At 40.0% G+C, this 16,510-nt stretch overlaps 1 protein-coding gene across 1 annotated transcript in view; it reads right to left on the bottom strand.

Annotated features, from left to right (window-relative positions):
- Positions 1–5,535: 5,535 nt before the first annotated feature.
- The window catches only part of IQGAP3 (IQ motif containing GTPase activating protein 3), a 2,364,408-nt gene continuing 2,353,433 nt past the window's right edge, over positions 5,536–16,510 (bottom strand). Inside the window, exon 38 of the mRNA XM_044079778.1 lies at positions 5,536–16,203. Coding sequence (XP_043935713.1) covers positions 16,090–16,203 — 114 coding nt within the window. The 3' untranslated portion in view covers positions 5,536–16,089. The remainder of the gene's footprint in view (positions 16,204–16,510) is intronic.

Here is a 16,510-nt window from a genome sequence, read left to right as displayed (position 1 = left end):
AAATGAATGGACTGATTTAGAGCCACACTGGAAACCACCTTGGGCATAAAGGATGGATTGGTCCTGAGAAATACCCTGTCTGCATGAAAGTTGATGAAAGGCTGCACTACCATAAGGGCAGGTAATTCAGATATCCTTCTAGCTGAAGTGACTGCTAAAAAGAAGGCTGTTTTCCAAGAAATACATTTTAAGTCTGCAGTAGCAGCTGTCTCGAAAGGAGGTAGAGTAAGTTTCTCCAAAACAAAGTTAAGGTCCCAGGCAGTGGTAGGAGCTCTCCTGGCTGGTCTCAAGTTTTTTTGCCCCTCTGAGATACTGCTTGAGCAGAGGATGAGAGAAGAGAGGTGGTTCTGTGTTACAGTGAAGTGAAATAGCTGAGGCGTGGATTTTAATGGTGGAAAAAGACAGGCCCTTGTGAAGCATCTCAGTTAAGTATTGCAAAATCTGAGGTAAATTGGGCGCTGCTGTGCTCATCCCTAAAGATTGGTTCCAGGCACAGAATCTTTTCCATTTGTCAGCATAAGATTTTCTAGTACTAGGTCTCCTTGCTTCCAAGATGACATCCATCACAGGTTTGCTGAGGGATGATAAGGATGAATTTAAGTGATTAGCCAGGCTGCAAGGTTGAATATTGGAAGCTGAGGGTGCAGAATTTGGTTCTCCTGCTGAGACAGCAGGAAAGGGGTCTGAGGCAGGTGCCATGGAGATATTTGCGACACACTGCGCAGGAGGGGGTACCAGTGTTGGCGCGGCCAGTCTGGAGCAATTAAAAACATCCATGGTTTGTCCTGTTTGACTTTTAGTAGAACTTTGGAGAGCAGAGGCAGAGGGGAAACTGATAGGTTTTTCCAGCTGAAGGACAGAGCATCCACTTTCCAGGCTTGATTGTGGGGAGTCCTTGTGCAAAACTTGACCAACTTGTAGTTCTGGGGGAAGGCAAATAGATCCATGTCCGGGCTCCCCCATTCGCTTGTCAACATGTTGAAAATCTGTGGTTCCAGTTTCCACTCGTGTGGGTCCATGAAGTTACTGCTTAGTCCATCTGCCAGTGTATTCAATTTTCCTGGCAGGAACTGAGCTTGTAGGTGCACTTGGTAGCTCAAGGCTGTGTTCCACAATGCCATGGCTAGTCTGCAGAGGGGGTAGGAATGTGTACCACCCTGCTTGTTTATGTACCACATGACCGTGGTGTTGTCTGTCTTTACCATTAGTTGTCCCGGATGAATGTAGTCCTTAAAGGTTGTCAGAGCATTCTGTACAGCTAACACTTTTTTTGATTGATATGTAGGTGCATTTGATTTGAGTTTGCCCTGAATGCACTTCCCTGCCAGATGAGCCCCCCATGCATAGTATGATGCATCTGTAGTTAGGGTTTGGGTGGCAGGGTTAGTGTGAATGGTAGTCCCTTGTTTTGGTGGTAAGCCTCTGCCCACCATAGGAACTCCAGGCGTAGGCAAGGTATGATACGAATCATTGCTTCCAGTCTGTGACAATGTTGACTCCATAGACTTTTTAGATACCACTGTAGTTTCCTCATATGCAGTCTTGCATATGGAATTAGAAGAATGCAGGAGGCCATGAACCCCAAGGCTTGCAGTATTTGTCTTGCAGATAGCAGGGTTTTTGTGGCCAATTGTTTGAAGTAAGTTACCAAATGAATTTGCTTCTCTGGCATGAGGAAAGCTATCTGGGCAGTTGTATTCAAGCTTGCACCCAGGAATGTAATCTGTTGACAGGGTACAGTTGTGATTTCTTTTCATTTATGGTGTACCCCAGACAAGTTATAACCCTTTTTACAAACGCCAGATGATTTAACAGTATGCCCTGGTTTTCTGCCTGAATTAGACAATCATCCAGGTATGGATATATTTGAATATTTCTTTGCCTGCAAAATGCACTCACTGGAGCTAGGCACTTTGTGAATACCCTGGGTGCAGTAGACAAGCCAAAGGGCAGTGCAGAGAACTGATAATGCAAGTAGCCTGCTTTGAAGCGAAGGTATCTTCTGCAAGATTCCCTGATTGGGATGTGCAGGCATGCCTCTTTTAAATATAGAGTTGCCAACAAGGCGTCTTTGCCTAGCATAGGAAGTAACTGGTGAAGAGTCAGCATCTTGAATTTTGGAATCTCCAGAAAGGTGTTTAGAGTAGACAGGTCCAGGACTGGACGCCATGATTTGACTTTTCTGGGTACCAGAAAAAGCCTGGAATAGAAACCTTGTCCCTTTTCCTCTCCTGGTACCAGCTGAATAGCCCCCATGCTTAAGAGGGAAAGTACTTGTTTTTGAGCCTCTGCCCACTGATTTGGGGGCAGGTCTAGCCACCCGTTTGTTGTTGGCAACGTGTGGAAATGAAATCTATATACCTGGGACACTATATTTAAAACCCATTTGTCCTGGGTTATGAGTTCCCAGTTCTTTGCATGAAGAGCAATCTTTCCCCCCAAAGAGGCAGTTAAAAGATAAATGCTTGGGAATTTTAAAAGGAAGTCATTGAGACTGTTTGCCATAGGGGGGTGTCTTGCTATTTCCAGATTTGGAAGTGGAGGCCCCCCACTCCTTGGTTCTGAGAGTCCCCTGGGACTGAAACCTGGGGTTTGAGTCCCTTGGGACTGAAACCTGGGGTTTTTGCTGTATCTGGGTTTGGCTTGAGAGGAGCTGGAAAGGACCAATTCTTAGTAGGCCAGTGCCCACTAAATCTTGGAGGTTGCACTTGTAAAAAATCTTTAACAATTTGCATAGATTTAGCTTTATCTTCCATCTTTTTTAAGAACTTCTTTAGCCTTATTTCCAGTCAGTCAGTCCTGATTTAAAGGAGCATCCAACAATTTAGCTTTATCATGATCAGGCAAAGATCGCTCCTTAAGCCAAGCATGCCTTCTAAGCACAGACCCAGTAACAGCAGCCCTGCAAGAGGCCTCTAAAGAATCAAAACCACATTGCAAAGTATGTTTTCCAACTTGTTCAGCAGAATGCATTAAATCCTGTAAATATTTATTTTCCACACAGTCAGGAATCAACATCATTTTCTGTTTAAGCAGTCCAATAATATGCTGTTGATATTTTAACATATGAAATTGACAGTTTAAAGCTCTGATTGCCAAGGTTGCAGAAGTATAAACCTTTTTACCCCATCTATCCAGCACCCTGGAGTCTCTATCAGAAGGGGTAGGATTTTTAGTAGTAGAAGCCTTAATGCCCTTGGGCCCCTGAGAAATGGTTTCTGGATCTGCAACAGGATTTTTGAAAAGGAACTTGTGGGACTCAGGAACCCTGTAGTATCTGTCAGGTTTACTAGGAGCTGGAGGCAGAGAATCAGGGGCCAAACTGGATTCCGAGAGCACATCAACAATGTCTAGAACAGGAGGTATAGCCAAAGGCCTATGCTGAGATAGAAGAAGGAAATCCCTAAGTCTCTTTTCTGAATCAGAAAATTCCTGGCTTTCAGTGGAAATGCTCCCTTAAAGTATGTAAGGTTTCCCAAAAGAAAAATCCTCAGGAGGAGAAGCAGAGAGAATGGAATCCTCTGCATCCGAATCCTCATAAGTAGGTATGGACAAATCCAGGTAATTAGAAGAGTCAGAAGAAATAGAATCCTGATCAGAAGATTCATAATCAAGCTCAGGCCTAGGCCTCTTGGGGGGGGGTTGACTACTCCTGAATAGATTAATTAGATCTTTCGCCATTTTTATCATTTGTTTTTTAGGCATAGGGGCCTGAACATGTGGCCTGGACGTCGGTTTTTTTAGACATAGATCGAGATTTAGGCCTTAGTAATGAAGGCGATGTTGATTTAATATGAAAGTCTTACCCTCAGAAGCCGGTGCCTGCACAGCGGCTCCGGACCCATCCAAGGTAGAGACATCCGTGGGTTCCATAGGTGAAGTATCTCGTGGCATACCAGACTCTGAATGGATCTCAGTAGAGGCCTGCGAATCACCAGTAGCAGGTATCAGGGGCTGCAAAAGCGCCTCACTGAGTACCTGCGAACTGGCGACTGGCTTAGGAGAAGCGTCGTCGGCAGTTTTGGACCTCGGCGGCCTGTCTCTGTCTTTATCTTTACGTTTTTTCGGAATCCCGGTAGTTGGATGGTAACCGACGACATTTCTGAATAATTAAACCGAGAACCAAAATATTTAGAGGCAAAAATGTACCGACGACTGATAGTCCACTTATTAAATAAAGCACAAAACCAACAACAAGGTACGTCGTGGTCAGGGCCTAGGCAAGGAATACAGTACGAATGAAAATCTTTAGGAGGTATTTGCTTTCCACAAGTAATAAAATTATTAACTTTTACTGACATCGGTAAGGAGCAAGAAAAAGTTTCCCCAATATGGTACTTAACTTTAAGTTGAAGACTTCGGTTCTGAAACTCGAAAACGACAATTTCAGGAGTCGGCCGACCAGCACCTGAGAACTGCTTCTGCTTTGGGCACCGCACGGCAAGAAAGACTGATGTAATGGCGTCGGCTGCATGTTTTATACCCCTGATGACCTGACGTCATGGAAGAAGGGACAGCAACTGATGCAGGACCCAAGACTTTGTTAATCAGGCCGACTGAGGGCAACCTGCCAGCAGATTACCCAAATGTAATACTGCAACAGTGAAACACGAAGAACATCAATAAATTAAGTTAAGTTGTCACAAAGTGTACACAAGCATCAATCATAAAATACATTTCTAGATGCTTAAATGTAACATCTTCAAGCTAAATGTCTTGAACAGAAAAATAATGAAGGTAAGTTGCAAGAAATGGACACAAGCATCAAAATACTTAGTGTTTGAAGTATATAAAAACGCATCCCAATCTTTGAATTCTTATACTTCAGTTAACACATCTCAAAAGCAGTACATTTTCTCACAAAAAAAAAAAAAAAACAGTATTCAATAATATGGCCCATTCTAAAATCGCAGTTTCTGAAAAGAAACGTCTGATATTAACAAAATTGCTGGTATTCTTTAGAAAATAAAAAAAAAATTCAAAAACATTTAAAAAGGCAATATTTTCTTTGTGGAAGGTTTCTCCTATGGAGACTTATCTGTCAAAAATAAGGACTGTAGCTAATTGCTGCTCCTGTGAAGGCTCAGAGCCGCTTTCCCTTGAAGAGGCAAGAACATACTGGGGTTGTCTGCACTCTGATTGCTGATTTCCTTTTAAGGGGCTAGCCCATCAGCAATTAAGGACTGTAAGTGTGGGAAGGAGCCAGAGCTTTTTGTAGACTGTCAGGTTGTTGTATCCTGGGCAGGATACAACTCAAATAGCCAAAGGCTACTGTAACAGTGAGAATGATGAACATAGTCTGCAACCAGAAAAGCTATTCTTGTGGTAGATATCAGGCAAATTAGTGATGCATAACAAGTCAAAGATTTTTTTTCTTTTTGAAACCTGCAAAGAGAGTCTCCCAAATACAAAGTTCAGTAGTAAAAAAAGAACATTCAAATGATGTGCACACAAAACTCTTTAAATGTTATGCAATACTACTGCATTGTGAAGCTGCATAATGGAATATATAAACTTGGACAAATGCACAAGAAAAATCATACTAATATGTTTATTTACATATCTAATATACAGCAGCAAACCATTTCAGAATAATAAGCGGTGCAGGAGTGTGCATAAAATCTAGTAAAATCTTCTGCAGTCTTTTTTTTGTCTTAATATAGCTTCAGGACAGCCTCAACAAGTTTCTTGAATATACATATACTGGTAATAAATAATCAAGCTGATAGCAGCAGTGGAAGCAGACTCAAATACAAATAAAATATTCTTAAAGCTCATCAGTTAAAGTTGAAAAGCTACTCTAAAAATTCTAATGCAGTGAGTATGTGATATAAGGAACTAGGGGAGGGATTATCACATACACACATTGCGATGACTTTACTATTAAGTTGAATGAAGAAGATAAGACCAACAATTAAAGTAACAAAAACAAGTCATGACTTCATTTAGCACATTACAAAAATACAGATAAATACATACACACACAAAAAGAAAAATACAGATATATATATATATACACACAAAGAATGAATTATTATTTTGACACAATGACACAAAGTTACTAAATTCTGAAGGCTCTGCTGGCAATGTTTTGCTTAGAAGATTTGCACAAAATGAACCAGCAGCCACCACATATAAATAGTAATGGTATAATACTGTTATGTACCAGCATATCCTTTTCTATACCATTGCTAGATTCTTCTTGACAAAATACGATTATTAAATCTTCTACAACTCCTGGTCTAATTGTCTGTAGAGCTGAGCAGCAGGTCAGTGATTTAACATACATTTTGACATACACACTTGGGAGCAAATTTAGATGACACATTATCAAAACATTTTTTTTTTGCACTCCTGATTCACAGCCTATTCAAGGCTCCCTCATTTAAGTCCTGCAGGCCTGATTGTTCCTACGGAGCTGAAATTCTAAGGGCAAGCAATGGGAGTGATGCTGGCATCTGTGGGAAATAAGAGGTTTTGACATACCCTACGCATGTTTTGTGTATCTATGAATGACATTGTCCCACTCTATGTCAATTTCAAAGCAAGCACATCTTCTGAACACAATTCTCCACCAGGCTAGAGATTTAGAAGAGACTACAACTCTGCACACATTTTACTTGTGAGAGGCAAATTACCCACACCCCATGCAATTCATTATTCTCCCTCAGAAGTGGTAGCATGCAACAGAAAATTAATCTCTGGGAAACAGTGAATTGTTAAAAAGGTTCTCTAACATGAGACAGCAATTTTGACCTGGTCAGTATTATCAAACAGAGTATCATCAAACCAGTCTTCAAAAATGTATTCTAGGAGTCCTAGGTCTTAATCCTGTATGATGTCTTGAAAAACACTTTACTGATCTAGTCAAAAAGAACAAACAATTGATGTTTGAAGTGACAGTAGTACTCACTATACTCCTCACAAGACTAAAGAATTAAAAAAAAAATGCTTGCCATCAGATGATGTACCATTCCTGAAAAAAATAATTGGCCTTCCAGACAGCCCATGGCACAGAATGCTTCTGTTTAGATAATGGCTTTCTCGTAAGCCACTTCAGCGGTGAGAGCCTATGAAAGTTGCGAAAAAGACTAGAGGTGAGATCTTAACTGATCAGCAGGGCATCGATGGCTGCATAGGTTAATAGGAAGTTACTAGGCTAATGACCTCAGGGGCGTCTTTCTAAGCCTAGTCATGCTTCTCAAAGGTGAGAATCAAACCCAGCACCTTGTGTCTGTTGAGCCGAACACCTTACCCATTATACCATCCTCAAACCCTTGAGGACATACCGCATAAGCACCACCACCTTAGACAAGGATTCTGGGGAATCAAAAATGAGAATATGGTAAAACTCTTGATAAGACTTCATGAGTCCTTGTCATGAAGAACAGTGTTGAAAATTGATTGATATTCTTCAAAAGCATTACCTAATGATCCAAACAAAGCAATAATGGTTGTAAAAACTCTCCCTGGATATGGAGACAAGTGGGTCAGAGGGACAGTGGAGCACTGCTTTACCTATCAAGTAATGGAGGAAAGCTTGGATGGCAGTCACAGGAGGATTTCCCCATGCCTTGGATTAATACCAGCCTCAATGCTTCATGGAAGGAACTTCCAAAAGATCTAAGATGGTGGCATTTCTCTACTTTTTTCTTTCCCTTCCAAGGAACTTCACTATTGAAAAACTAGGCCATGATTAAGGAGGTGGCAAAATAAACTGAATAATATACCACCACTTGTCATAACAAAAAGTAAAATGCCAGTAATTATGGCACTGACTGGATTCCGTGGACACCTCAACAATCCTAAAAGGACAAAGATAAACATCACAGCAGATACATATACACAGATAAAGAGAGACAGATGCATTCAATTTACTGTTTACAAACACAAACCTAACAAACTATTCAATCAACAACCAATCTTAACACAAAGGAAGAAAATATTTTAATTGGCAATTTCATCCTTGACTGGACATACCTAGAAAGCACTAAACTCAAATCCTTCTCTCTAAATTCAGACAGTTTCTTCCTCTACCACACTACAAAAAGTTACCAACAATCATTTTGCATCAAATGGGTTACTTGTGAACAAACTAAAAGTGCACGCTAGAATTATATGTCTACCAAACAACCTCAGTAAAATACCGAAGACTGCAAGCAAAATCTCTGGACAGAGCTTTAATGTCTAAAATTAAAAATTACCATACTACCTTAAGCAAGTACAATGCAGGAAAATGTGCTGAAACACTACCACCAACTCTCCTACTTAAAAAACAAAAATCATGATGAGTTATACATCTCTGTCTGTAGGCAGGAGAATTTCAGGGTTGAGATACAAACAGTCAAAAAAGGACCAGAAAGCAAAACTAAATGTAGGACATCAAACTTGGCACCATTGGAATGTTGCTATTAACCATAAAGCTCTTCTACAGGTTCTTAAAATGAAACTATCACATTTGCACTAAAATAACATTCACATATTTCAAAAACAAAAAGGCCTTACTAGTACCTCAGGAAGTTCTAGACTGAAATAAAATGGTCAGCAGATACCAACAAAAAAACACTTCTCTCCTAAATGACCATTCTCCATATATCAAATTCAGCCCAAAATACACCTTAACAATTAAAAATGTCTTTGGAAAATTACCTTAAATAGCCATTCAACACTAAGTAAATCAGTACACCTTTGAACTCATCCCTCTCCCTCCACTATACAAAATATTACTGAACACAAACACTCAAAATAGGAGATGCAAGAAACCAGTTGCCTGTAACTCAAATGAACCACCTCATAAAGTTCTCTCAATTAAAAATCATGCCAGTGGAAGTTAGCAATATTAATCCCTAAAGCACAAATTAAAACCTCAGATTAAAACAAGGCATGTTCATCTACAAAATGTTCTGTGAGGATTTCCTTCTCACTTCAAGTTGTTAGGATTTCCTCATCTGTAATCACCAGATTGGCATTTTTTCTGCCCTGCACTGTTGCTGACATCCATGTGACATCATGCACTGGAACGGGACACCACATTAGATCCATGTGATCATCAGTTCACCCCCATCTATAGTGAAAACACAATATCTTGATAAGAAGAGATGCATGTCAGTTACATCTGATGCTGAGAATATTCATGTGTGTTAAGAATCCCAAGCAGCAGCCAAAATACACTTGCAGAAGGGTGAAGGGCCAAAATGCAAAAATCTCAGAAGGCCAAATTCAGTGACACTAAAGTACCAAAGGATGTCCAGTTTCTGTAGTCATCTTCCATGTTGTTGCTCTTGGTGAAGGTGTGAACTGATGAATAAGAAGCAGTGCCATAAAAGGCCGCAATGGACATATTCTTGAACCAGGAACCTGAAACAGTCAAATCCATAGGGGCCTCTGACACTATCACTTTCAGCAAGCAAACCACAATGCAGTTAAACAGTTCACTAGAAAAGGTTTTGCTTTGCAAATGCTGGTCTCCTACCTTCCTCCCTAGAGTAAAGTAAATGAACAGTTGTTCTTTATTACTGAACTCCTGCACTCTCTTCAGACAGAATCGGAAAAGATAGTTCAATGACCATAGTGAGAAGGCTCTTTCTCTCTCTCTCCAGGTTTTGGCTTCTGGAAAAAAAAAATGAGATTGGTGGAATGAGTTAGGAAGAGTCCTGATGACATTTTCTGTAGAAAACTGTGTTAGATCTAAGAGATACACAGCCCTTGCAATGAACTGAATTTTCTTTCTTTTTTTTTATACACACAAGGCCTGACGTTCCAGGATCCTGCTATTAGAGGTAATGGCAAAAAAAGTCATTAGAGAGAGAAGCTTCACAGCCACTGAACCCAGCAGACTGAAAAGTAAAGGAAGGGACAAAGCCAGTGAATTATGAAATCCAAGTCCCAAAGAGGAGGAAGGTTCTTTAAAGTAGGATGGAGATGCCCAGCCCCTTTAAAGCTTTAAAGGAATGCCTGACCAGCCAGTGCTGTGAATACAGTCCAGCAGTCCACAAGGTAACGATGAGCAGAAATGCTGGAGACATGCACCTTAACCATGGAATAACCAAGACTCAAATCATGCAGATATCCAAGCAGTTCAGAGTGACTTACAGGCTAACATCCTGGTAGTAAACGATCTCTCTCTCTCTGACTAAATGAAGGACCTGTTCCGCTTAGGAAAATACATTTCACAAGTGGAGCACTTCCTCACAGCTCCAGTCAATTCTGAAACTCTCTCTGAAAGATCCAGTGAGCATAAGGGATCTAAACCAGCAGTCAAGTCCAAAACTGGTCTTTGCTATCAAACTTGTGGCTTGTACCAAAACATTATCCTGTATTGCTAGGAACCTAAAAGTCCAGAATCACAGCTTTCTTGGCTTCCAGGGGTAAGCATGATAACTAGTGGTCCTTCTCATTTCAATTTTGATATAAGGATTAGGCAGAGAATAAGAGGAAATGGTGAAAAAGTGAACAGGAACCTCTCATGGAAAAGGTGATGCGCTCACCCCATTAATCCTCTCTGTCCTACTGTATTGAGGAGAGAGGGGAACCACCTTTTCCAGGGACATCAACAGGTCATTTTCCAAAATGCTCAGCTTCTGGAAGACTGGCCAGACAAAACTTCCAGACCCTAAAATCTGGGAAAGGACTGCAGGAGAAACTCAGTAGGTTTGCCTGCAAGCTCACCCTTCCTGCAATATGAGCAGCTTTAAAGCTCATCTTTCTAGAATCCCTTGAAAGATCCACATTACTTCTTTGCACAGAGAATAAAGGCTCATGCAATCCTTACTGTTTAGGTACCACATGGTAGACTAGACGTCAGACCAAATCAAGAATGTCTGACACAACAGCACCCAAGCCAAAGCCTACATATTAAGAAACATGTTCATAGCTCTTGCTGATGTATGTGCTGCCCCCTTTTCTAAGGTTTACGTTCCTTGAATCAAAGAAGTACCAAGGTAAACTTTTCACCATACCAGTGGGCCACCCATCATAACATCTTGTGATAAATCCAGCTGCAACAAAGGAAACCCAGATTGAGACTGGTGAGAAATGGCTATCACTTCGAAGGAAAGCAGCATGGGACTGACACAAGGAAATTTCATTGTATGTTGATGTTGTAGCCACTGAGACCTCATAGTTGAGTACAACAGCATCTTTAGGTGTGTTAAAGATAGTGAAAACTGTGGCCATCAATAAGGTCAGACAGTGCTGAAGGGTTTAAGTCTGGAACTTCTTATACATCCTCACCCAAGCTGTCAAAGTTATAAACCTCTTTGACTTTTTTCATGGGTAGAAAGGACCAGCAGAGCAGTGTCCAGGTCTTTTCTCAGGCAGCTCACAAAGATGGCCTCAGAAAAGGCTTCCTCCAATTTATGGAGACTCTCAGGACTACAATGGAACCACCCAAATCAGTGATGCTACCAGAGTGTCCCTTGATGGGACTACCAAGAGATAGTCATGCAAGTAAGGGAATAAATGGTGGTCCTTCATTTGCAATGCCTTTAATCCAATGCCTAACATCTTGGTAAATCAGAGGTGTGACCAAATGGTAGCACTCTGTACTGAAACTGCTTTACATACACAGCAAGCCAAAGGATGGTTTTATGCAAACTCCCAACAATGATCTAAACAGACAGTAAACACTTCCAGTAACCTCATCCAGGTACTCTGTACTAACGAAGACATGACTTTTTAGACTCACCATCTCTAACTTGATATACCAGACCTGTTTGGTGAAATCTACAAGGTCCAGGGATTTCTTCTATCCTCTTTGGAACTATGAGATGAGAATAAAAAACATGGTCTTCTGAAACACTGGTAGCTTCTATACAGCCCCTTTCAGAAACGAAGTCTAGGCCTATCCCAAGAGCTCTGTAAAGATAGCTTAGTTGCTTAGTGCAGCCATTTTTAAGAAGGATGCAAATGCTCTAAGATATTGTCAGCTGCAACTGTGTTTAGAACCTACTGGTCCTATATAATGCCTCTCTGAGCTAGGGTGTACTAAGAAAACCACCCACCTGACATACAGCTGTGGAGGGTATTTAGGATTCAAGACAGTCATTGTCTGAAGGGTCACTCACCTGGGAGACTTTGCTGGCAAAGCCAGAGGTGGCAACATCTTTAATACTTAAAGAGCTTCCTGAATCCGAAATTGGGGGCTTATTTCTTGGGAGCATAACTGCCCTGGAAGAAGATGCTAATATCAGGAGTAAGTTATAGAGGCCTTCCACATTGGCAAGTACCTGTTTTCTTTTTTATGATTTTCAACTAAGTTGTGGAAGGCTTTCCCAATTAAAATCCACCCTGATACTATGTCATCCAGAAGTGCCTGCCCAAGCTTATCTTTGAAAGAGAAGAGCCTAACTGCACACAGTCAAAATTAGAGGATCACACAGAAGCCATGATAACGTTCTTAACCATCTCTTTCTTAACATCAGAATCAGGATCTAAGTATCCAAGATGGCAGAGGAAAATACTCCGTTGTCTATTCTATCTAAAACCTTAGATTTCATATTTGGCAAGTAAGCCGTATGGCTTGTAGTCTCTGGGACCTTATGTTTGGCTTCCAAAGACACCAGAGGTCACAGATAAACCTACTTTAGTATGCTTAAACAGGATATCTTTCCATTCAGATGGGAACAACTAGACAGCATCCACAATTTTGGAAGCAAAGGGATTGAGATCAGGATGCTTTCAGGTTGCAAAAAACATCTTTGGGTCTAGGCTCTATAGGTAGGATGATCCATGGCACCTCCTATTCCTTACCAAGTAGTCATTTAGATCATTCAGACATTTCTCAAGCAATGTAAGGAACAGGACAGTCCACAGAAGACTTCATGAGCAGGAGTTTTTTTTTTTTTTTTCTCTTCTAAATTGGGAGTCTTTGGGGAAAGACTAGTATTTGCAGGGGAGGACTTTTTTCTTTATCTATGAGATAAGGGTTTTTGCATCCGTATGGTTCCCTTTCCAAGGTAAAGATGGAGACCCTTCCATAATCATAGCTTCCCTTGGATTTGCACGCCCACTCTGTCAACATGGGAAATGTCAAGTGGGCAGAGGGGAGTGCCAGATGCACTGCAATGGAGCACCAGTGCTTTGGGATGCACCTGTCAAAGTTGGCATTGGGATAGGAAAGGCCTGCATGAGGCCTAGTTCTGGTAGCAATGTTCCTTAAGTATTCATACCTTCAACTTAGAAGGCAGGTTTTAAATGTCAAATAATTGCCTGACATCAAAAGCCTGGCTTTCAATCCAATAAGTGGAAGACTCTGGTGGAGTCATCCTCAGTACTTCACAGAACAAGACCAGGCATATTTGCAATTTATGACCAGAGTGGTCCTTTAAAATGAAAGTGCTAAGAGAAAGAATTTCATACACAAATATCTCTACTTCAGTGAATGCTTCATTCTATATGCTTGTGTCAGATTCCCTGAGACTCCACTAGGTCAACATGCGACTGTAAGTAGCTCATTTACCAGACAGTACTGGCAGTTCATCCCTGTAAAAACACTTTTGCCTCATGAGCCTCAACAGTCGACAGACAAAAAAATAAGGATGCAGTAGGTTAGGGGCATGTCAAGGAGACCAGATTTTAAAAACAAAGGGTGTGAGAGAAAGAAATGGCAAGAGTGGCAGACCAAAGGTTTGGGTGTTTCAGGGAGGATAAAGAAAGTCTTTGGAAAAGATGGTGGGATGAGATAATTCACCACTGGAAAAAGGGGCGGAAAGTAAAACAGAGGGTTTAAAGAAAGTGTGGGAAAGATGGCAGAGGATCAGGAGTGACAAGGTTAGCTCTAACTGTAAATAAGCCTGCAGAGTTTCTCTTCTGGCTAATATGTATGCTCATATAACCTTTCCGAGACCACAATTTCTCAGAACTGTGCTGTTCAGCAAAGTAATGCAAACATATTCTACAGATATAACTACAACTATTATTCCAACTAGTGGAACAATCACATTAAAAACAACGAAGTGCATCATTTACGGCAATTACTCAGTGCATTAAAGAAAGTAACCTTGTTCTAAAACAGAAAAAAAAAATCTACATATTTGTCAAGAGAAGCCTGGACAAAGGACCATGAATATCTCAGACTATGCCACTTGCAGATCTGGTAAAAGAGAAAATAGATTGTCTCAACACTGTTAGAAAAATATACTTTTTTTGCTGTTTTAGCTGTTTGAAGTCCATTTGTCATCATACTAAGGATGAAACTTCCTTTCCTAAAACATTAGACCTATGTCATAAAAGAATCACTAAAGGTTAGCTTTTACTCTAACATTCTATGCAATAAAGAACTTTACTGTTCAAACAGTATCAATGTAAATAAGGAGTAATGTAATAGACGATCAGCTAGTACAGGTAGAGGATAGAAGGCAGTAACCATCCTTTACTAAGTGTGAAAGCATTATTCTGTGAAAGAAACAAAAATAAAACAATTACAAATAGGACCATCATCAATGAGTATAGATAAAGATTATATTTTCAAAAATGTTTACCAATCTAAGACCGCATACAATAAATGTAGCGATCCTATAGCTGGAAAAGTGACTGTGCTTTTACATTTAACATCCCCCAAATTTAAAGATGGCAAACAAGTTCATGTTCATTGTTTCTTACTCTACCTAATAGTCTACCCAGTTGTCATTGCAAAATTTTTTTTTGGCTACACAAGCCAAAACATGTTCTGTACTTAGGGGATACTTATTGCTGCTACCAGTAGGAGGACAACAATTTTATACACCTTACAAAAATCTTCATGCACACTGACATTAATAGTGCATGGGGGAAAAGCTAAAAGAATTCAGATGGCACTTTATGTATACAAATGTCTGAAGATTTGTTTGCCCTCAGGCACCCAGCAATGTAAACATCTATGTGCTCTTAGAATTACCTCACAAGATTTGAAATTAGTGTCATTCTAAACAAGAGAAAAGGATAGCTTGGTGTTGGAACAGTCATCCTAAGGCTGCAAACTGCTGTTCTCTATGAACGCTGGAAGCTTTTTTCACTGATAAAGAAGAATGTGTTCTCACTAATGGTCGGAATATAGAACCGCAAACCACAAGTCTGGGAATGCAGATTCTTTTCTCAAAGGTTACTCAAACTTTTCTTCCTTGTCTTGCAAATGCCAAACTAGACAGCTGATATACCCTATCTGAACAAACATGGTGGCATGTCTCATAACGTAATATTAAATAATTCAGTAAAGGTTATGTGCAATTTAATTAGATTTCCCACTGTGCAGATAAAGTCAGCATCATTTCTACAAATAATCCTGTTATCTGGGGTACTTTGTATATCTACTAATGCTGTGAAAGGTAAACAGCTATCATTCTCAGTCAATAATGCTCTGAACTCTGGAATTACTCAGCTAGTCTGCAGAGAGCTGCTCCGAGAAGAAAGTAACTGGCCATCCAGATAGGTATAGAAACATACCAACATTAGTCTTTATCTTCAGAGTTCAATAAAACTTGTGGATCTCATTTGGGTGCATGGACTAGGCTTATAAAGACCCTAGTGGTCATTAACCTAGTATATACATATGAACCTATTAAGACACTGAAGTGCAAGGATGACTAGAACTGCCTTGTAAGATGCATCAATAAGTTTCTTGGAACAGCATATGCCTCCATCTCCCATATTCTCAATACTGAGAACATAATTTAGCTAAAACAAATTTGGTTTTGGGAAATGAGAAGGGCAACCACTGTGCATATACTCGGCACATCTTCCTGTACATTTGAATAATATTATACAATGGACTCTATCCTTTGGAAAGCTTTGGATATTTTCCCTTTCAAGTGCAACATAAAAAGTAAACAGCAGGTTTTTATGAACTTTGTGGAAATGCAAATCCACATTACAAATATGCAGAGGAAAGCTTAATCAGAAGTAGTAGCTTTTCTCAGGTGAAGAAGGGTGCACACTAGTCCATCTCTAGTATCATCACAGTGAAAACTTGATTCAGAGGCTCTTAAATGGGTCCAAGTTACAAGGGGAACTATTTTTGGGAACAATATTTTTGACTTGACCGTTGGAGAATAAAGCTGAAAGTGAAGTACTATCATCTTCCTCTTCAAAGACCAGAGATGGCAAATACAGCAACTACTTCTTGAAAAATTTTTTGTTAAGAAGAAAAATCAGGAGATTCACATTGACTTTTGCTTTGTCAAACATCTTCATCACAGCAACCCCTTCATATTGACACTGTAGAAGATCCTATGGGAAAAAACACCAGTGATTAATTCAATAATAAATAGACAAAACAGAAATATTGTTTTTCATCTTTGATTATATCAGTGCTTAAGTGATACAAAATAAAGCTAAATAATTATATTGCTGAGAAAGTGGGTATCTAGAGTAAATAAGATATGTATTAATAATTAAATTTATATAAATAGGCCCTTCTAACATGGCATTTCCTCTTCTGATATCCCAGTACATCCCTGTCTGGGACCTTGTTCAAGTTTATCCCAGGAAAATTAACAGAAGCACAAAAAGTACATATAAACTGTGGTTACAAGCT

This window comes from Protopterus annectens, chromosome 8.part0, assembly GCF_019279795.1.
Source record: "Protopterus annectens isolate FY-2018-M chromosome 8.part0, PAN1.0, whole genome shotgun sequence".
NCBI lineage: Eukaryota > Metazoa > Chordata > Ceratodontiformes > Protopteridae > Protopterus > Protopterus annectens.
The sequence above is the reverse complement of the archived record's forward strand: the minus strand, read 5'-3'. Positions and strand labels throughout refer to the sequence as shown.